This window comes from Macrobrachium rosenbergii, chromosome 14 (genome assembly GCF_040412425.1).
Source record: "Macrobrachium rosenbergii isolate ZJJX-2024 chromosome 14, ASM4041242v1, whole genome shotgun sequence".
NCBI classification, from domain to species: domain Eukaryota; kingdom Metazoa; phylum Arthropoda; class Malacostraca; order Decapoda; family Palaemonidae; genus Macrobrachium; species Macrobrachium rosenbergii.
In genome coordinates, this window is record NC_089754.1 from 25224344 (window position 1) to 25246736 (window position 22393).

At 36.3% G+C, this 22393-nt stretch overlaps 1 protein-coding gene across 12 annotated transcripts in view; it reads right to left on the reverse strand.

The window, feature by feature from the left end:
- The window catches only part of bel (ATP-dependent RNA helicase bel), a 46329-nt gene extending 24117 nt beyond the window's left edge, over window positions 1-22212 (reverse strand). For 4 of the 12 annotated variants that reach the window (XM_067116166.1, XM_067116165.1, XM_067116161.1 and 1 more), the window contains exons 1-7: window positions 22034-22190; window positions 12574-12697; window positions 10396-10494; window positions 3985-4129; window positions 2796-3015; window positions 2471-2632; window positions 13-138 (exon numbers count right to left, since the gene is read on the reverse strand). In XM_067116166.1, coding sequence (XP_066972267.1) covers window positions 13-138; window positions 2471-2632; window positions 2796-3015; window positions 3985-4129; window positions 10396-10494; window positions 12574-12697; window positions 22034-22078 — 921 coding nt within the window. In that variant the 5' untranslated portion in view covers window positions 22079-22190. Of the gene's footprint in view, window positions 1-12; window positions 139-2470; window positions 2633-2795; window positions 3016-3984; window positions 4130-10395; window positions 10504-12573; window positions 12698-22033 lie in introns of all 12 variants that reach the window. The other 8 variants (XM_067116163.1, XM_067116162.1, XM_067116157.1 and 5 more) reach the window with 5 other exon arrangements.
- Window positions 22213-22393: the final 181 nt, after the last annotated feature.

Consider the following 22393-nt stretch of genomic DNA (forward strand, 5'->3'; position numbering starts at 1 on the left):
AAATTCACACACCTGAACTGGACCCTGCTCATAAATCTGATTTAAAATGGGCACAAGAAATGCTGCAGTCTTTCCTGAACCTGTCTGGGCACAAGCCATCAGATCTCTCTTGCTAAGAATAAAAGGAAGAGCATATTTCTGAAAAGATAAAAATCAAATTCTCAAAAAGGGTATAAAATATAAGTAAAATATACGAGCAAGCAAAGATTAAGACCTATAGTTGACAGAAATTCAGGCAGAAAGTCACACAACAGAAAAGATTGGAGAATAAGGCTTTTCCTGCAAGAAATAAACTTATGCTAACACCAAAGGCAATAATACTGCACATATCTTAAATAATTCAAAATGCAACCAAGTACACTTCATGAAAGTATAATTTAAATGGTGGCCATGGGTAGTATTACTTGTCTCTTACGTATGAGCACCTTCTTAGTTAAATGGTTACTGACAATAATGCTGCAGCAGATACTAAACCTCCAACAGAGTTCATGTAAAAAATTACTACAACAATTATGGTAGGTTATTTGCAAGGGTTTTGCCTTCTTTACTTTGATAAAGCCATACTTTCAGTTTTTTCATACAAATCCATTAATCACATACCACCTATAAGCCAGTCCCATGGAAGTTTTGAAATTACTGAATAATAATAATAATAATAATAATAATAATAATAATAATAATAATAATAATAATAGGTCTTATTAAAAAGGATGGCTGTATTATGCAAATTCACTTTATACAGTATCTTTTCTATTTTCCTTATGATTCGCTTTTCGGGGTCAGCGATGTTAGTTAGCAAATGGCCGATATTCATATTGGAACAAGGATAGTGTGTGGAATGCGGAAAGTCTTTCATTGAAATATTCAATCAGAAATCCTTCGTCGTCTGGATCCAGGTTCTACTTCAGGTACCGTTGACGTTTCGACCAGCTTGTTGGTCATCCTCTGGACGTGGTTGAAAAAGATCTGGAGAAACAAGGTGCTTGGGTCGGTATTTATAGGGAGGGTCTTGATTGGTGCTGAATTATGATTGGCTGTCCAGGGCAGGTCATCTCGGGAGGAGCCTTCTCTCCCATGTTGATGTTTGGGGCTCTTCTTGCGTGTGAGTGGCATTGTAGTGCTGGGGATGAATGGGAGAATTTCGATCCTCAGATGCCAAATTTTGATTCGCTCGTTCGCTATGGGGGTCGCTCAGTGTAGGTCTTCTGCCGGCTGTGGGGAGGAGAAAGATTTCCCCGTAATGTTGAGAGTTGGTTTCTCCTTCCTAATGTGCAATGCACCGAGCGACCCCCATAACGAACGAGTGAATCAAATTCAGCATCTGAGGATTGAAATCCTCCCATTCATCCCCAGCACTACAATACCCCTTGCACACAAGAGCCCCAAAAATCAACATGGGAGAGAAGGCTCCTCCCGAGATGACATGCCCTGGGCAGCCAATCATAATTCAGCACCGATCAAGACCCCCCAGTAAATACCGACCCAAGCGCCTTGTTTCTCTAGATCTTTTTCAACCATGTCCAGAGGATGACCAACGAGCTGGTTGAAACATGTCGACGGTACCGGAAGTAGAACCTGAATCTAGACGATGAAGGATTTCTGATTGGATATTTCAATAAAAGACTTCCCTCGTTCCACACACTATCCTTTTTCCAATATGAATATCGGCCAGTTGCTGACTAACATCACTGAGCTCGAAAAGCAAATCAAAATGAAAATAGAAAAGATACTGTATAAGATAAATTCGCATAATACAGCCATCCTTTTTAATAAGACCTGTTTGAAAGAGGGTCTATTCCCTTCATATAATAATACTAACAATAATAATAATAACAATAATAATAATAATAATAATAATAATAATCTATGGACGAAGAAATCTCACTCTCATCACACTTGCATTAGTCAAGATCCTGGAAATTAACAAAGCACACTGGTCCATCATACCAACTCGTACTACTTGAACTTCATCCTTATTTGTTTTGTGGAAGGATAGAGAACAGAACTCTGAGGCTGAGAAGATGGCTTCCCCTTATGATAAGAGGTTTGTATATTTCAGAAAATAAAATTTTGCATTATAATAAACTATAAATTTCAGTACAACACAATGCCTCAATCACTTTTCAAGTAAAAGGCAAGCTTCAGAGTTACCTAAGGGCAAAATAATTAAGAGTGCAGTTCACCTTAGTTTGATGCATATGTATGTATATACACAGGAGCTAAAAAAAAAAATAACACTACAATACCATAAAAATATTGTATGAGAGAGAGAGAGAGAGAGAGAGAGAGAGAGAGAGAGAGAGAGAGAGAGAGAGAGAGAGAGAGAGAGAGAGAGAGAGAGAGAGAGAGAGAGAGTTCTGGACTGTCACACCAGCAATTAGGAAAATCTATATATAACTTAAAAGTAAAAATTCAGAAATACATCATTCTTAGAAGTAGAAAATTTATCATAAACTTAAATTCTACTAACCTGAACTGGAGTTGGCCTCTCATACCGGGCCATACTAATATTCTGTCTGATAATCTCTGTCAGCTTAATATCAGCAAATGAGTTGATTGATTGGGGAATGTCCTCCCCAGTAGCTTCAACTGGGATGTCATCATATTTGTCAAAATTGATGCCACTGTTTGACTGGAAAAACAAATATTAAATATTTCAAAACATGCTCACTTTTACTTTATATACTACATGCCATTTCATATATACTTACGAAATAAAGGCAATGCTAAAATCCTAGGATTACAAATCACCATACATACTGAGAACTAGTTATTAACTAAGAAAAACCACCTACCTTAGAACCACTATTACTGAAAAGTTCTGCCTCAAGGACCTCATTTCTTGCGAGAGGCTGAGACCAATCGTCTTGTTGATTTGAACGCTCTTGCCAACGGCTATTATTTACTCCTCCTGAACGCTCACGTTCATCTTCAATCCATCTGTTATTTCTTGGGGGACCATTAACGCCACCACCCCCATCTCTACTTCTTTCATCATAAGGTCCACGGTTGTCACTAAGATATATAACAAAATATACATAAGAAAATGTAGTGATTTGATAAATTCACAAAACTCCAATGCAAAATCCATCAAATACTACAAAATACTTTTAAGAGACTTTATGGTGGATCTCAAAATACAAATTCTATTGTAAGTAGTCGTCTATAACCTACTGCTGACACACACACTTTTCTAGTGCGTGTTCAGCTAGCCTTATGCCTACCCGAGTTTCACGATGCTCGTGTTATCTTGGCCAATACAATTTCCTTAACCTTGAACCACCACTACTTAAGAGTTTGCCCCCCACCCCTCAATCTCTCCTGCCCTTGAAGGATAATTAGATGAGTGCTTTAATATGCAAAATTTTTTTAATTAGAAAAAACTGCAAGTTAATTTTAAGAGTATTTAAAAGTTGTGTATTAGAATCAGATTTCCTGTAAGTTTAATTAGTCACAAAAATTATTATAATTTTGTTTATGTTAAATCAATGTGTAAGCCTAGCCCATTAGCTCCTATTTATTTATTGCAGTCGAGTATTGTTATTAATATACAGTACAGTAGTACATAATGTATAAATGCTACATACATACATTTTTCAAAGTGTGTGCACACATGTATTCATAAGCATATACTTCACATTAAGGAAACTATGCACTCTCTCAACACAAGCTTCTTGTGGCCCTCTTGTCAGCTTCTTCCTTTCTATTGATTTCTTGTGGTGACAAGATATTTAGAAAAGTAACTTTTTTTTTATTTAGGTGGGATGGATTTCATTTCTACAATGACTAACGACCGATGGTGGTTACTGTAGCTAGTCCCACAAAAACTTGGGGTACAATTAAAAAGATTTCTGGATTTGGGTAGACAGTTAAAAATACAGTAATAAAATCAAGCAAAGGTGGGATTTGTGTGTCCATAAAATAAGGCACACGACTGATGAGGCCCTGATGAAAACTGTAATAAGCAAGAACCATTATTCTTACGTTCTGTTATCACGTCCTCCTCTCCATCTGTCATCTGGTTCCCTGAAACGGTTTCCATCATTTCCCCTGTAACCCCCAGTGCCGCCACCTCTGTTATCCCTTCGCTGGAAGCTATTGGACTGTATGTCTCCGTTCCTTCTCCCAGCTGAAAATATTATATATGACATTTCTTAAATTATGTTATTTCTCAAAGGTCTCTATATACATGGTATCCTAGAATAGGTCTTAATAATACTGAACCTCAACCATCTTCCCCAAAAATTATACTAGCTCTGTAATAGAACTTGGGGAAAGTAAACTAAAGGTTCAACATCACCAAATATTAGTAAATCATGATTCACAATGCAGTAGCATGTTTCATAAACTATTAAAACATGGAAAATTCACTCATTTTACTTAGTACGAACGCCACACAAAAGGTTAAGGCTGACTATAAGGGAGAAAATATTAATACACATTATTGAAATCTCTGGCACCTATAAAATTGGGCTCCAGATAAAATCATGTGAAAACTCACTGAAAACAGGTCTGTTTACTGACTTGTCGGTACAGTATTGACGCACCTCTTGAACCCCATAAGAAGATTTTTGATATGCATACTTACAATAATGTAGTTTATTACTTAAATAAGAACATGAATTTATACAAGGTACACCAAACTCATATTATACATCATACGAAGATTATTTGGTGTGCTTTGTAAACAACTGCCCCTAAACACAAATATATCCTCCCCATCACTGGCAATATATCCCCCACTACAACCATACTACTATCATCCAACATAAATACAACAGAAGTTCATCATAGGTAAACCATAGTTTACATCAGATACCTCTAATAGTCTTTAGGTTTAAAGCACTTGCCTATCACACCAAGTATTTCGGTAATAAGAAAAGACTCTTAAAAGCAGACTTCAAAAAAAATCTTCTATACCAGCATATATATATATATATATATATATATATATATATATATATAGATATATATATCCTTGGTTATCAGCGGGGTTCCATCCTGGGGGTGTGATGATAACAGAAAATTGGCGATTTCCAGCGCTTTTTTGGGGTAATCGGCGCCAAAAAGTGCTGATTTTCGGTTATCAGTGCTTCTGTTAGGTATGTATTGGCGCCGATAAGCGGAAATTGGCTATTTTCAATGCTGAAAATTGCCAATTTTCGTCACTAGACAAGTGCCATAAAACCAGATTGCCATTAACCAAGCCTGCCGTTAACCGCGGACTTTCTGTATATATACATACATAAATTATATATATATTACTAAAAGGACCTCACTCAAACTAGATGGTATCTAATGGAGTACTTGATAATGTGGACTGTTTGTCCAAGAAAGCTTGTAACTTTTTGAATAAAAACTCCATTAGATACCATCCAGTTTGAATGAGGTCCTTTAGTAATTCTACTAATGCACAGAACAATTGTGTATGTAATAAAGTTTATATATATATATATATATATATATATATATATATATATATATATATATATATATATATATATATATATATATATATATATATATATATATATATATATAATATAAATTTTACCAAACCATAATTTGAGTTTTTATATGCAAAGAGGGCGCAAAGAATAGAGAGAGAAACTGAATAAGCGCACGCAGAGAAATTACTGATAAGAGAATGGTGAACGGAGAAAGGACAAACAATAGAATCTATGTCCACCTTACAGATAAGTGAGCGAGGACAACGGACAAAAGTGAAATAAGCCAAGCGTAAAGCAAGACACCGTGAATAGTTCTTTTATACAACAACCACCATGAAGATGGTTATATGAAGGGACCTTTTACTTCAAGCGGTGTAAAGACAAATCCCAGATTGCTAGCGAAGGATCCCTCAATGTTTACAAAATGTAGACCAGGGCAAATTTGTCCTCTTAACACTAGACAAGACTATTGGTAATCTCACACCTCTAGTGAAATGTGAGTGCCAAGAATTAATTTGAAACATACTGACCCTGGAGTGCTTAGAATTTATGAGAGAGAAGCTAAAAACTTAGACTCCACCTCTAAGAGGTCAGGCTTAACAGTTGGACCAACTGAGAGACCAAGCTTAACAGTGCCAACCTCTAAGGCCTGAACAGAACAGAAGAAGGTGTTTCCAAAGAGGGTCACAGCCAATTATCAACAGGGATTCTTTAGAACACGCCCCTCCCAAAGTCAAAGTGGAATATCGAAGGTTGTGCTAATAGAATGGAGAAGGGTATAAACACGAGGGCCAGTGAGACAGAAGGCAGAAGAGATAGGGCACCAGAAGAAGGGGGAGTGTCAAGCTAAAGTGTGGAGGTTTGACCCGAGCAGGCAACTGAGTGACATTTGCAAGCCTCAAGCGACTTTAAAGACTTGCAGAAGTTCCACAAGTGCCCATGGTAAAGAAAATTGCTAAGTCCAAGGTTTGGACTTACAAAACTTACAAAGTGCCTTATTAAGATAAAGATGTGGTCACTTACGGCTACCCATTTATAGGAGGAAAAGAAGGTGTTTAAGACAATAATAAACAATTTAGGGAACATATATTTCATTTAACCTTTAATTTTATTTATGAAAGAGACGGATAGCTAAAATCCAAGCACGGCAAGTTTAGTGCAACAAGCGAGTTGTTCCTACAGAGACAAAAAGCCCACATGAAACAGAAGTTTTCCAAGACATTCTCATTCCCAACAACAGTCACATCATAACACTGTGGAGCCTGCCAACAAAATCAAAGAAATGGTGGACGTGTATGACAGTTTATCTGTTCGAGGAAATTTGAATATACATAATGCAATGAATTCTTCTGGTGCCCATGGGAGCACACCTGAATCACTATTCTCCTATAGATTATGGAAAGGACATGTTCAAGCCATCTCTATCTCCCATTCATCAATTGTATCTTATGCTATCCAGCCACAACTAATATCCTTTCTAAAGCTTTCTTTTCAAATAAAAGGCCTTTTTAAAGCAGTTTCACTGTCATAAGACATGTCTGTACTACAATACAGACCTTGTAGACTTGTACATACTCTTAAGTACATCAAATTTAACAATCTTTTCATATTCATCTTACAATTGTAAAAATTTTTTTACTTCTCAATTAAAACTACCTAATACTTCTCCTTTCATTAACCACATAATGATCAACTGTACTTCCAATCACACATTTTTAACCACTATGCAACTTACTCGTTCTACTTTGCTTATTCATAATTATTTTTTTCCATATAATTCTCCCTCTCCATAGTACATCCAACTTTCTCAGGTGTACACAGACCTAAAAACAAGTCTACCATAGAGCACACTTCCCTATAACACTCTCCACTTCCATTCACTCTTGGCAATCCATAATTATTAGTTTCAGTGTCTTTCTCCTTGTTAGTTGCTGCTATTATGTAACTTAAGATTTAAATGGGTAACAGCTGTTGGTCAGGCTGGCCCAATCTTCACAAAGATCCATTAGCCTACAAATTAGTAGCATATAATACAATTATTAGATTGTTAACTCTTTTTTACCTTTGGTCATCTACACCCAATGAAAATACCCAGAGAGAGATATTTGAAACAACTTTGAATTTTCAGAGTAATAATTCTTTAAAAAGAAACAGTTCCCTGAAAAGCAGGGAATTACCGCCCATTCTCAATAAATTTTAAATAATTTGGAATACTGTTGACTAAGTTCAGCAATGGTACCAACACTTAATCACAATAAGCAAATATCTCTGGAGCTGCAAAACAACCGCAGCAATATACTGTACTGTGTACTATGTAAAAAATTAATCAAAAAGGCATACTGAGAAACAATTTTATCTGGAGCCATTCCATTAGTTGTCATAGGACATCCTAAAAATAAAGGATTAGTACAGCATACAGTCAGCATGCTATGAGGCTCACTTAGAAAAAAATTATTACGGTACATAAAACATTTTTTCAACAAACCCATTAACCATATACTGCACTGATTTATTTCCAAGGACATACAAATACTGTGCCCAGTTCCACTAACTTCTACAAGTCAACATTAAGAGGCCTCTACCATGCATACCAAAATGCTGAGTAATATGCCCAAATTACTCTCACAGAGCCTAGAGATCAAAACCCAGAGTGGAAGATAAAACAGGAAGGCACTCAATGATTAATCAGTCTGTACTGAATGAAAAACATTCTGCACTGAAAACATCATTGGTTTTATCAATACCCCATAAATCATACAGTTAGAATAGCCATTTAGGAGAGAAAAAAAATATACACAAAGCCCTAGAATCCAACACAAGTGTCAAACAGTATCAGAAAGCAAAAGAAACAGATACTGTAATACAATTAAGTTATGATGAAGCGCACATGAAGGTACATGCTCCCTTGTTGTTGTCAATATCTGACCTGATGCAAGAATTGCCCCCAACATCCAAATGTTTATATATCCATGAAATAAGAGTTGCACTTCCACATTCCCACTCAAAGAATGGCAGCAAGCTATGAGTCCCAAATTATCCCTGAAAGTCAAAGACAAAGACTGAGCATACAACTCATATGCTATCGTCTTTAATTGGAACATAACATCTGACAAAGTTGCAGCTTCATGAACACATGTCAGAAAGTTTATATTCTTCAAAATGCATTCATTCTCGGGGCCTGTGTGAAGAAAAACCATGCCTTGATGGGCCAAAGAAAGCCCTCACCCAAAAAGGAAGGACAGTAATAGGCAAAGACGGGGCAACTAAAGGAGTTTAGTAGCAACTAAAGGAGTGACTAAACCAAGAGCAACTGAAATTTGTGCTATGTCTATGATGTCTGGGTTGAAAAAGAATGGCAGATGGCCAGTAGAGTGGCTCAGATTGAAAATTGTTGTAACTATGATGCCTGGGTTGAAAAAGCATTGCAGATGAGCAGTTAAGAATGATTCAGATTCCCAGACATGACATGGAGCTCACTACCAAACTTGAAAGATGCTAGGGTTTAAATTAAGTGTACTCTGGGTCAAATGAAATACACCAATGAAACACAACCAAACTCTAGCTAAAAGGTTGTACAGAAGTCCTTTGAACAAGGTGACCAAGCAAAATGCTTATACAAGTCTGGGAAGTTCTGATATGCATTCCAATCTAAATATACATTTAATTAAGATACTGCATCTTTTTGTACCAAGCCACTGCAAGGATTCATTGAATGGGGTTACTGCAGCCCTGTTCACACACACACACACACACACACACACACACACACACACACACACACACACACACACACACACACACACACACACACACACACACACACACACACACACACACACACACACACACACACACACACACACACACACACACACACACACACACACACACACACACACACACACACACACACACACACACACTATTACTGATACAGTATATACATTTTAAGCTTAAGGGTACACTGTATTACGATATTCAATTAGTACAGTATAAAAATATTTAAGTAATCATTCCAACCTCCAAAACCCATTGTAGACTACCAGAATTTTAGGGTGACGGATTTACAAAATTCAGGCTGTCAACACTAAAAACTACGGCAACTTTCAGGCATTTAGCATGTAAGAACAGTGAAAAGGGAGTTGGAGGGGGTTGGACAGCAAGCTAAAGATTTCCCGAAAGTAAAGGAAATGAAGCAGAAGGCTCTGCAGGATCAACTGGGAGAAAACCCCACAACTGCACAAGAATTAACAGTTAAGAGGAAGCAGGAATGAAGGGGGGGTAGAAGGATAAGAAATGGATGCAGCTAGGGGCTGAAGGGAGGGTGTAAATACCCTTATAGTAATGCCTACAAAGCACCAATGTGAGGTGTACTCATGGCACTACTGTGCTATGGAGACTAAAAACTTAGACAACTGTATAAAATTTTCCCAAATCTTTTGTAAAAACGTAATACACTACAGTACTTTACACTTACTGATGCACACTCATAAAACCACATTCAACTTAATTTAAAGGAAAAAGACCAGCTGCACAATTCCATGGAATGTTCTCAAGTACTCTAATGAATTTAGGATAAAAAAAAATCCTACACACAAGTGCAAAACCACCACATCCACAGCAGTTATATGACTCAGAAGAAGACTCCATACACTTCTTTTAAAACCCTTATTTCCACCACTGCACTGGTAGTTTCACAGAACAAAGAGTAACGTAGGCATTACCGTCATATTTAGGTATGTGCAACACAGGTTTCCCAATCTTGATGACACAATTTGGTGTAATTGGGTACAGTATTACCTTTCATGGAAATAAAAAGCACAATATGATCAGCTGGGTTGTGATACAACACAATATAGGTATTATACTATACACACAAGGCAGCACATCACACAATGCACACAACCTTCCCATAAACCTTTGTTTACAGAGCATAACAACTTACGGTAGCCGTATGGGTCTCTGTCCTGGTCCCAGCCACGACCAGAATCCTGAGGTGCTCGTGAACCATACGAACCACTGAAACCGTCCCTAGAATTCCTATCTGAAGTATCTGCCAAAAGGAGGCAATACATCGCAAAGTGCTACACTTAAAACTAGCTATACTGATCAATAAGCCAAAATAATATTAAATCATGCAAAATGTAAAAATTAAAATGGAAAATCTGAAAGCAAATTACAATCATTCTCAACTGCAATTGCACTGCAACAAATAAAGTAGCTTCAATTAAAATAAAAGTATACTGTACTTCACTGCCTCATGATAAAACATTGCCATACCAAGTTCATTTTTAATAAAGAACTACACCAGTCTATCACGCTTACCATTGGAGAATGCCTTGCACAGCACAATATACATAAAAAAAAAAAAAGCCACAGTAAATAAAAATTAAGACATATTTAAGATCAAATAATGGCAATAAACCAAATCAGACAAATACAGACTGCAACAAGGGACTGTCAACATAAACCTAGAGTTAAAAAACACTACCAAATGTACTTAAAGCACGAGTGAAGGGTAAATTAACAATTCAAACTGCACTGATCCCCGTGAATTTGCAGTGGAAAATACTACTGAAAAAGGTGTTACTAAAACCTACTACTTTCATTAAAACTATAAATATCCGAGATTTAAAATTTTAAATTCTGATTTTCTACAGGCTAAGACATCTGTCTTGCTGAGAGAAGGAAATCTTCATAAATTTTCAATACCATTACAAAACTTTTCTCAATTCTCAACCATTGATTATCACACACACTCTCTGCATTGCAGATTGAGTCTGCCCTAGAAGAATTCATCAAACCTCTTCTTATTGATATTTATAAAACATTGCCATTTCAAGAATTTGCAGACTAGTGAATTCACAGATAATTACCCAATCCACAACTGAACGAATTGAGCCCTAAACATTTCTTCTAATAAAACATTCACTCTAACGTTCATTTTCACTATCGTTGTACTTCTTGACCATTTGCCAGGAAATGCTGAACATACAGTACAGCATACTTAACACCTCACCTTTTTCATATGCATTGCACGAATACTACGTCTTTCAATAAACAAAATGAAAAAAACTGCAGCTGATTTATTGTTATATCTACTGGTTGATTAAGATTCACTGAAAATGAAGAGAATGTCTTACTATCCGCATACCACTTGTAGAAATGGCCATTTACATAAAATGTTTATATCACATTATTTTTTACGTCTAATGCTAGCTTCCTAGATGAAGTTAGGGAACTAACATAAATCATGTTAAACAGTGATGCAGCCTGCATCAGTTCATGTCTACCATCTAGTATCTCATTCTTTCACTGGCAAGGGTATGTGGTCTAAAATGGTGCTAAATTATGATAAGGAGCCTGTTAATGAGCTCCAATATCATCTCCATAATTTGATGATTTTGCAGCAAAAGCAACAATGACGTTTAAGGTATATGAACAAGTGCTGAAGTCTTGAGAATGGCTTCAGAGTATTACCTCTTCAACTAAAACCAAGTTGTGTAAAGCGATTAAATAAGTTGCAGCATTTACATCCACTTATTGTGTACAAGAACAGGAAACAAATCTTAATCCGGAGTCTGCAAAAAATCAGCAATTTTCAACATAAATAACAGCCAATCCAGGCTTCTTAATATGTCATCCACGATTACAGTAAGTGGACATCGAGCTAAATATTGCGTAATTAAAAATTTTGGAATACAAATTTAATGTGTACACATTAAACTGAGGACGACGCTTTTTTAAAATTCCCTTGACTTAACTGTAGGAAGTGTAATGGTAGTGGGAAATAATAAGAGAGAGGGGAACAACATTTACTTTACCATGTTAGGGAAGTACTAATTGACATGCTAAACAAAAGAAGTGCACATTGTGCTCAAAAGCCTTTACCATTTGCAATTCTGTGCTCTTTCATCAGCTAACTCAGGATTCCAAGCAATGGAGGGGTTAGGGGTAATATCTTTCTATGAAGCACTTTGGGGAAAAAAAGGGACATGCAACAGCACCTACCAGGGTAATCATAACATTACTGAAGGTACTGAAAAAATTTCAGCCAGTAGCCTTACAAATCCTTTGCAATAATGTGACAGGGTCAATACAAATCTGAGCACTACTGTCTTACCTGGTGGACACTCTTCTAAGCGATTCCTTAGGTGGGGGGGAATGTAGCGACCGCCTGCCCGACCCCCCCGCCCACCGCCACGTGGACCAGTGTGGTCTCGCCCCTCCAAGCCTAGACCAGCAAACTGCAACAAAGCAAATACCATTGATTTCACAGTGCAGAAGCTGCAGACTTCTTACAAATTATCCTTATAAATTATACTTTTTTCACAGCAGGAAACCAAACACACAAAGAGAATTGCTATATGGTAGTCTTCACTAACAAAAAATCTTTAACTGCTAGAGTTGGCCTGCATTTACTGCACATGGGTGTTGCGGGCTATTTATCAAATATCTGAGGGGCAAAATACATGTAATCAATTAAAAAAAATGTTCCATAGTTCCTGTGCTACAATTTGCACATTTAGGATTTTTACCTTAAATGTAATATTTCCGATGAATGTAGCATACATTTGAAATAATAAGCACCTTGGTATAAAAATAAATGTAATATTTCAGATGAATGTAGCATATATTTGAAATAACAGATGAATGTAACATATATTTGAAATAATAAGTACTTTGGTATAAAAAGGGTACTAACTGTTAGTTTTCATTCATTCTTGTACCGAAATTCAGCCAAGAAATATTAAAAATTTCATATGCAACTCATTTTATCTGGACTGGATGTTCAGAAACATGAAAAGAACTTTCGCTGGTTATTTCTGAGTTCATAAAAGAAAAGAAACCAATGCATTTCTCACAAAGTAACCTTCCTTCACAGGGCAGTAACAATGTGCCAAAACTCATAGGACAATAGTGAATGTCTGCATAGTTTGCAAGAACGACACTCCACAAGGATATGACAGATGACAGATTACCTATGTAACAGAAACAGTTTTAACAAGTTTTAAGAGCACAGAATGTATCCATGGTGCATAACTGTGATGACAGTGGATTTTGTCTTAGTGCTAATGAAAAATCAAATAAGGTATACTTTCAAAAAGAGGGACACTGACCCCTTACGAATTGGGTGGATGTTTTTTTTTTTATAGTTTTTTTTTTTTTTAATATGAATGGCAACCTATTTCAAAGGACATGGAAATCAAAAGAGAGTAATAAAGTAATTCCATTCTTATATTCTTGTCATATATTCCTAATGGTGTATCTGTTTACATTGTACTGTATGTGATTATACATGTACAAAGATTATGAATATCTACTCCTGTGGGGTTTAAAAATTCATAAAAATGCAAATACTATGAATACCTACTCCTGTGGGATTTAAAAATCCATAAAAATGCAAATACCTCAAGGATGAAATAAACGGATTTATAAAAACAAATAGGAGTAATTATTTCTGTTACCCACTTCCAAATCAAGATCACAAACTGAGATGTCAAATCAAAGTTATGTCAGAGGCTAAGGATAAAAAGAAATTAAGATAGGCCTTGGTGTACACTTTAATTTTTCTAAATTACTCTTATTCAGTGTACAATGTCCCATTGACAGACGGATTAAATAATGCTGTTCACTGGTTTACAAATTAAATAAGCCATCTGCATTGACTGTACGTACTTTTCAGCATGACTGACTATACCCTATGAGCCTTGTGGCCCCAAAGAGGGATTAATGCAGCTTTAGAGCAGCCAATATAATCTAGGCAGATGTGAGTCTTTGCCATTTTCTGGGTTTATATAAAAGGAGCTTTGTTCTTCCAGATATATCACTTGAGTCACCTTGAACATGTGATTCTTTTATTATCTGAGAATAATCACATTACCTGATAACAGCAAAGTTACAATGAAGAATAACCATTACAGAAATTGTTGATTAGATTATCTATTTTGAAACACATCCAAGGCATGCCAAGACAGAAAGAACTTCAAGAAGAAAGAGCCAGACTGAAGGCTGTTGCAACACTTGGTATCACAAGTCCTGTCACATCTTGAGGTCAGGTCTACTGCTAAGGATGAGAAACAGAAGATGGCAGGGATGTAGAAGAAAACCAAGACAAAGAAGGAAAAGTCCTGCAGAGGCAAATATTCTTTCAATAATGATTTAAGCAGCAAAGAACCAACCACACAAATACCAGCTCTAGAAGCGAGACAAGAACTGGGCCTCCTATATCTGCCACATACCAACCAACTGCACTTGGTAGCTCCTAAAATGTCAAGCCTCATGTACTGACGTTGCCACAGTAGATGAGAGAATCCCTCAGCTGAACTAGTCACTTAAACCCAACTTAGATGGAGTAGTGGTCCCACCCAAAGGATCAAGCAGACTGCTATTTTCCTCCATAAAAATACTTTCAGCTACTAGACTCACGAGAACAAGTGTGTAAAGCTGTCACAGGACACTACCCAACCTCAGTTGGGTAGTGCACTGAAGGGTCCAACCTTCAAAGTACTTGGTACTTTCCCAAACATCACACCAGCCTGGGAATATGGCATTTTTAAGTGCCAAAAACATAAGCATTGCAGGAAGCACTGAAACAGGAGAATAATCTGTGGAATATGCAGCAAACACCACCTGGAATGTTTCAATCTTCAACTTGACCAAAAATCCAGACCAGACACAGTTGTTCAGTTTGAATAAAAGCAGTTCTTTTTCTAATACAGACTTTTTTTCATTCCTTTTAGTCCTTCTTTGTCTAAAATGATTGCATTACTCAACTGTTGCAACCACTACTATTGTTAGTGAAATCTGTGGGATATTTCCCTTAGATTTTCCTTTTTTCCCCTCCATAGTTTTTTCCTTTCTAATTTTGATTGATTGATTTTATGAAGTTAAGGTTGTCGAAACCAAGCATTAAAGTTCTTTCGGCCGTTTAATGCTCGAGACAGTGAAAAGATGGAGTTCGAGTGGTTGGACAGCAGGGTAAAGAGATCCATACAATAAAGGAGATGAAGTACAAAAATAAAGATGGAACTGGGGGAGAACCTCACTGTCAGCATAGTTGGAGAGGTTGGACTACATATTCAGAGAAAGAAAGCAGAAACGGAAGTAAAGGAAAAGGCTAAAAAGTGGGTGTAGCTAAGGCCAAAGAGATGCTGCAAACATCCTTTAATAATGCCTAAGTATATACATGAGGTGCACTAACTTAGAGCCCCAAGGGTCTCTTTTAATCAATTTTTTCCTCATTCCAAATCAAATCATCTAACATGCGATGCACTAGGAGCAAAAGCCCATGCTTCTTCATGGCAAGCATAATCTGAACATACATTTTTTATTATTCAGTTTATGAAAAGAGAATGGATCAACAAAAGATTAAAGACTAAAACCTATGCCCCTAGTACTGAACTTGGTACAGTTTGTTCAGAAACCCTCGGTTGCAATAGCTGTTGTGAAACACTGCATGTGTAAAATCTAGCATTTATAAAAAGGTCTAGATCAGTAATATAAATTGTGAGGAGTTTCATCTGAATAAAACATTTGTATAACTTGTGTTCTTTAGTAGGTGCCAATAGTGTAGTGTTTATTATTAGCCAGTTTTTACTCAAGATCAATGAAAAAAAAAAAAAGCTAAAAAGTGTTATCTCTCTAATACATATGTGATAGAAGACAATCTACCGCTGCACCAAATTTCAACACATAACAGGTATATACAGTACACATTTTAGGTGTCTGTCTTTCATTTGAAACATTAAATGTTCAGAAGTTTCAATATTATACACAAAAAAAATTTAAACACCATCACAAACTGGATCTAAATACAAACTTACTATAAATTCCCTAATTTTGGCTTGTTATTGCTTTTTTCCTTAGATGATACCTATTTGGCAAAATATTATGGGAATGTTGAAAGCATAGTGTATTTCACAAAATAATACTCAGCTTTGGACCACCATACCCAATGCAAAAGTGCACTCATTTAGCATTTCTGCCTCATAGCCAAAAATATAATTTTTGGTTGGTAATGAAAAACCATAAATGGATGGTTAGTCTGTAGTATGGATTCTACATACTGCACAAGATATGACTGTCACATCTCAATCCCTATTCTGATAGGTGCTGTACCCAGGCCCATTTATCAATTAAGGGGAAACTACAGTGGGGAAATGATTTTGATTGTCTACTGCTGTCAAGTGAAGTTAGTGGGTTCAATTTTAATGTTAGGTCAACTTGCATCCCACTGCTTTTACCTTTTAATATTTTGAAGCAACAGCAAATACACCAGTCCTGACACCTATCTTTAATACTAGGGCACCAGTAGACTTTTCTCTATTTTGATCTGCCTTTCCACCATAAACAATGATAGACAGAGATACTTGAAAGCCTTAACCATTTGAGATTTAAATAACACCATCATATTTCCAATTCCCGAGATTCTGATTTTTTAAGAACTTTGGGCAAACTTAAGAGTTTTACTTTTCTGTTAATTTCTATTTCCAAACATGCCACAATAACTTTAAACTATTTGGCTTCAAAATGATACCAAAAATAGGTTTATACCATTAACAAGGAAATCATTAGACAGCAATAAAAAAAGAAATTGCCATTTCCATAATCCTGCAGTGCATGCTTTGCCACCAAGTTTTGCAACCCTGACAAATGAAAATGTTTCTTAACCTCACTACATCAACAACCCTTACTCTCTCTCCTCAGAAGGTGTGGTTGAGGCAGGTAGCTGCATTGGACAAGAACAGCCTGTACTCAGTAACTTTACAGAAGGCTCAAAATCACTGAGCTCCTCCATGGAAACAGCAGCAGGAACAGGGGATACCTTTGCTAAAGTTAAGTGGTTGTAGTCCAGGAATGTAATGAAAGATGGTCACCTACAATATAAAGGGACAGCCACATTATCTGCAAGGACTCCAGGCAATGAAGCAGGGGTATGCAGTCATGAACCACTAACGTACAACAGTCTCACCCAAGGAGAGCTCAGTCTCGGCACACTCATCTGGTTGTCACTATTGAAAAGCACTTGCCAGTCACCTATACAAGCTCTAATACCACTCTCAGAAGGTTCTACTAACACAGAAAATGAGGTACACATCCTCCCACGTCCTTTACACGTTGCCATTTGCATCCAATACAAAAAGAAATATCATACATATAGAAAACTGAGAAAAACTAGCTTCAACTCCAAGTCACGCAGGTGACACACATGCACACATCCAAACAAGTGCTGGCTTACAGCAGGTGAGCAGTGGACTCCCCCTTTTCACCCTCCTACCACCAATTAACCACCATGTTTCAACATCACTTTCAAGCCCACACTGAGGATACTCCTGCATAACAAGTGATAGTTTGCATTCCCAAGTGAACAAAAATTTTTCTTCAGTACTTTTAGTAACGAAGTTTATAAAACGACTAATACACGTAGTCTAATTTTCTGCTCTAGTATATCAAACAATGCACCAAGATTGCGCAATTTTAGTTTAGACAAACAATCTTACTTAATAGCTTCTGAATTTGAATGCATGTGCATTACTATTTATGCCAGTGCATTCAGCCATATTTTGATGCTCTAAGGGGGAAAATCACTAATCTTCTGCTTTCTATTATGAAACAATGGAAAAATTAATTTTCCCATTTTTTATAGTTAAAACATTATTTGGCCGTTCTCAGCAAAATGAAAGACCTATTCTTCTTTCCCTGTAGTTTTAAATAACATTATATGAACTTATAGAAATGAGAAGGTATTGCACCATTTATAAATTTAGTCACATTTGGTAGTGTTCAAGTCCATTTTATCATTGTGTCACATGATGTCACACCCAGCCTTTCACCAACATGTACTAGTTTATGCAATATATATAAAAAAATAAAAAATGGTACATTTACCAAAGAACTAAGCATAATAAAATATTTGTACCAAGAAGTACTGCGGTTTGGTCTGCGCACATGCTTTATTACCCTACATCATATTTCCCTGTATACAAGTACAAAAAATCATTGTCAATTGCATACTTTTTCTTCTGTGTATGTTATGCTTTTTTTTTCCACTAACACCACTGTCAGGTAAAAAAAATCATAGCATACTGGGCATCATGCAGCTCAAAATGTGCATACACAGTTGCTACACAGCCCTATACTTTGCTTCTAAAGTAAATAAAATAAATGCTCTTGAATATTCTTCATCAGCTACATGCTTGTCATTTAGCTTGTCTGCAATACCTCAAGTTCACGTATTGATATGACTATTTAATTTTCAAGCGAGACATTTAATCCTAATAGATATTTTTTTTCATTTGTGCAATTACTTTAGTGTAGGCCTAACCTTACTCTAAAATCTCCTCACAATGTAAATTTAGAAAGACGGCTTTTTGTTTCACTGCGTGTATGAATTACTGAAAATCATTCTTTTACTCGTAAGATTTTAAGAGACTTTACAGAAAATTGTAACCAACATTCACATGTTGCATTGGACAGCATGATTATTTTACCTGTACAAAGGAAAATTGTGTACTGCATATCAAAGACAGCAATCATTTTTAAAAACTAGCTACATATGCATGGTTAATTGATACCACTGAAAAGCATTTTCTATCATTGTCTTTTAAGATAGTTTTTCAATAAGGGAAATGTCCACATGCTACCTTAGATATGATTACTGGCCTATACAGAAAAAGCTTAGCATACCTCGAAAGGCCGCATACATTAAAAAAAAATCTCTTTGCAGATAATTTTGTATTTTGATGCATATAAATAATGACAAAAGGATAATTTCTGATCACTGGTTTTCAAGAGTTCTACATTAAAGAAATAGATAAATGGCATATGCAGGTACAGTATACTGTACAGGAAAACTGAGCATACCACAAAAGGCTGCAAACATTAAAACACACTCTAAATAACAAAAGTTATTAATATATAAAATCTTAATATTCTGTAACATGAAGCTTTTAACTGAGCATAGCATAAAAGGTAGCACACATTCTTTACAACCTTTTATATTTGCATAGTTAAAATCTTGTAATGTACATGTATATAAAAATAAGTACTACTGAAAATTATTCTTTTAGCTCACAGGCTTTCAAGTTTTCATTAATGAAAAACACTGTACAGAGTCTTGGACTATTATTATTGTACATGTATACAGGAAAATTTAGCATACAGTAATATAATAAGTGCTTGCACAGATTGGAATTCTGGATGCTTTCTTGTATGGTATGATTATTTTCCCTAACAATTGCCAAAACTATCTAGCTTTGTTAAGTTTCTGCTTTGCTTAATGAATCATGGTGAAACTGTCATACCTCAGATGGCCAATATTAACGTTTTCTAAAACCTAGGTTATTTTTTTGTGAAAACTGATACATTAATTTCCTACCAAATACAGGAATTTCATCTAACTGTTTATCTCATTTTTATACATTTATTCCATTGTTGTTAGAATACACCAACTCCTTTCTTTTGAAGATGTCTCTTCTAAAATCTAGGCTTTAAAACACAATTGCAACTTGAAGCAGTATCCAGCTGTGAAAATATATAAATAATTTCACCAAACTTATGAACTACATATTTTTTTTTTTACCTTGTGTGTTTTCTTAAGAATAATACGGGCAAGCAAATTAGAGTAGCATTCCCATTCCAAGGCCTATATCTGAGAATCTTGGAGGGGGATCCCATATGAAATCAGGGAGATGAAATCCTACAGTTTAGGGGTCCAGATTCATTGCATTACGTAGTCAAGATCAGCACACAGATTTGTCAAATATTAATTGAAATGCTAAACAAAAAACAAAAATTGGCTATAGTTTCCTCGGCACAATCAAGTATTCTGCACAGTGTATAATCATGGCCACCAAAAATAGATCTATCTTTCAGTGGCCTCGGTATAATGCTGTATGAGCCGCGGCCCATGAAACTTTAACCATGGCCCAGTGGTGGCCTGTCCTATATCACTGCCAGATGCACGATTAGGACTAACTTTGACCTTATACAAAATAAAAACTACTGACGGAAGAAGGTTGCAATTTGGTATGTTTGATAATTGGAGGTTGGATGATCAACATAATTTGCAGCCCTCAGTAGTTTTTAAGATCTCAGGGCTAACAGAAAAAGTGTGGACAAAGTGTGGTTGGGCATACAAAGCCATCTAAATAGTTTACTTTTATAGAAAACTAAAATGAGCAGTTTATCTCCTTACAGAAGCAGATTGTAAAAAAAACAAAGGGAATAAAGCTTTGCCCCTCATGCAAATAGTGTAGTGTGCCCACAGTTGTAGTAGTAGTAGTAGTAGTAGTAGTAGTAGTAAGCGGGGATTGCCTTAAACTGATCTTTTTTTCATATATATTTGTTTGCAGATCTGTCAAAGAATTAACTGAAAAGAGGAAAGAGGCAAAAAACTTAAATACACACAAAGGGAAGAATAAAATTAGCAAGGGAGCCATTTCAAAAGCAAATCTTACTACTATTGCAGCCACACTACATTATTTTCATAATGTGCATTTCCATGATTCAATAAATATTTGATAAATGTGTGTGCTCATCTTGACTTTACGTAAAGCCGAGAATTTGGACCCCTAAACTGTAGGATTACCCTGGGAGATCTACAGTACCTTTGGAAATAACTCTGTAGTCTGGTCTAAATTTTTCATACTTTAATATCAGTACTTAATACTGGAGTTTTTGCCTTAACTTAGCTTGAAGTCTAATTAGGTATCCTTAGCCCCAAACCAAAAGTATACTAAACATCACAATTTTAATGTTAACAAGACAGCTACCATCTTTTTATATATTTTGATCATTCATGCCCATGGGAGTGGTACCAAACATGGGTTTCATGAAAGTGGGGCTTGCATTGAAGTAAAAATTCGTCTGGTTGTTACCTTGGTAATTCTGCTGCCAACACACTGAATTCAATATTACTGCCTGGTACGCCTACCCTGCCTCATCACCCAACCATCTAAACGAGAAAATTGGCTACCCCCAAGCCTAATTTCATCGTGCCAAATGGATTAAGCAACTGCGATTTGGAGGAATATTTCTCTAAACGGCGATAAGAGGCCTACCATACCCGTATATCGCACTAGGCAACAAGCCTTGGTTATGCATGGGGGAAACCCTGCGTTAGGCCTAGCACAGTCAGCAAACCTTACGGGTCTATGATTACTTCTAGACCGTCGCTCAACAATACAGCAACTTAGCATGACCGAAAAATGTCCCAAACACTCGGCTGAACTGAAGCCAGCCCCTGAGCATTTGATATAACAACGAGACTAATTAGCTTTGATGCTCCCCCGCATTTTGTCACTAGTCTAATAAAAGTTTGGCCCCTGCCAGAGCTCAAAGGTCAAATAATTTCTAATTACGAAGCGAATACAAAAATTCTCGCATTAAACTGCACAGCGGAACACCGTACTCTAAATTCCTTTAGCAAAGATCTCGGGAATTGATTGGATTGTCAGCTGCCAGCAGCCATCCACTCCAACAGCGGTGTACCGCTTCCGTACTACAGCTGACAACGATCATTCTAATTTCCACTTAAATATAATAAAATAGAGACTCTGCGTCCCCAAAAAGATGCTCACCTGCTGCTCTAGACCTACTCCATTGTGGGCGGGTACATTACTCATAGTACAAATAAAAATTAACTTTAGGATTAAAAGTTTTAAGGGAAAAGACTCGTCTGTCTGAACCGGAGGACAAAGCCAATTCTCTGTGGCTGTGTGACGTCACGACCCACTACCATAGTCATCATCTGTCTGTGCGGTTTTTCTCGCTGCTTTCTCATATTTTGATATTTTTTCTGCAAAGTTTTGGTTTCTATATTTACCAAAGTAGGTTCGATTTAATTAAATAAAGTAAAATACATATTAACCAAATCTGTATGAAATAATATAACAAAACTTGTGGATGTGTTTCGTATATTTTTTTACAATACCGTGTAG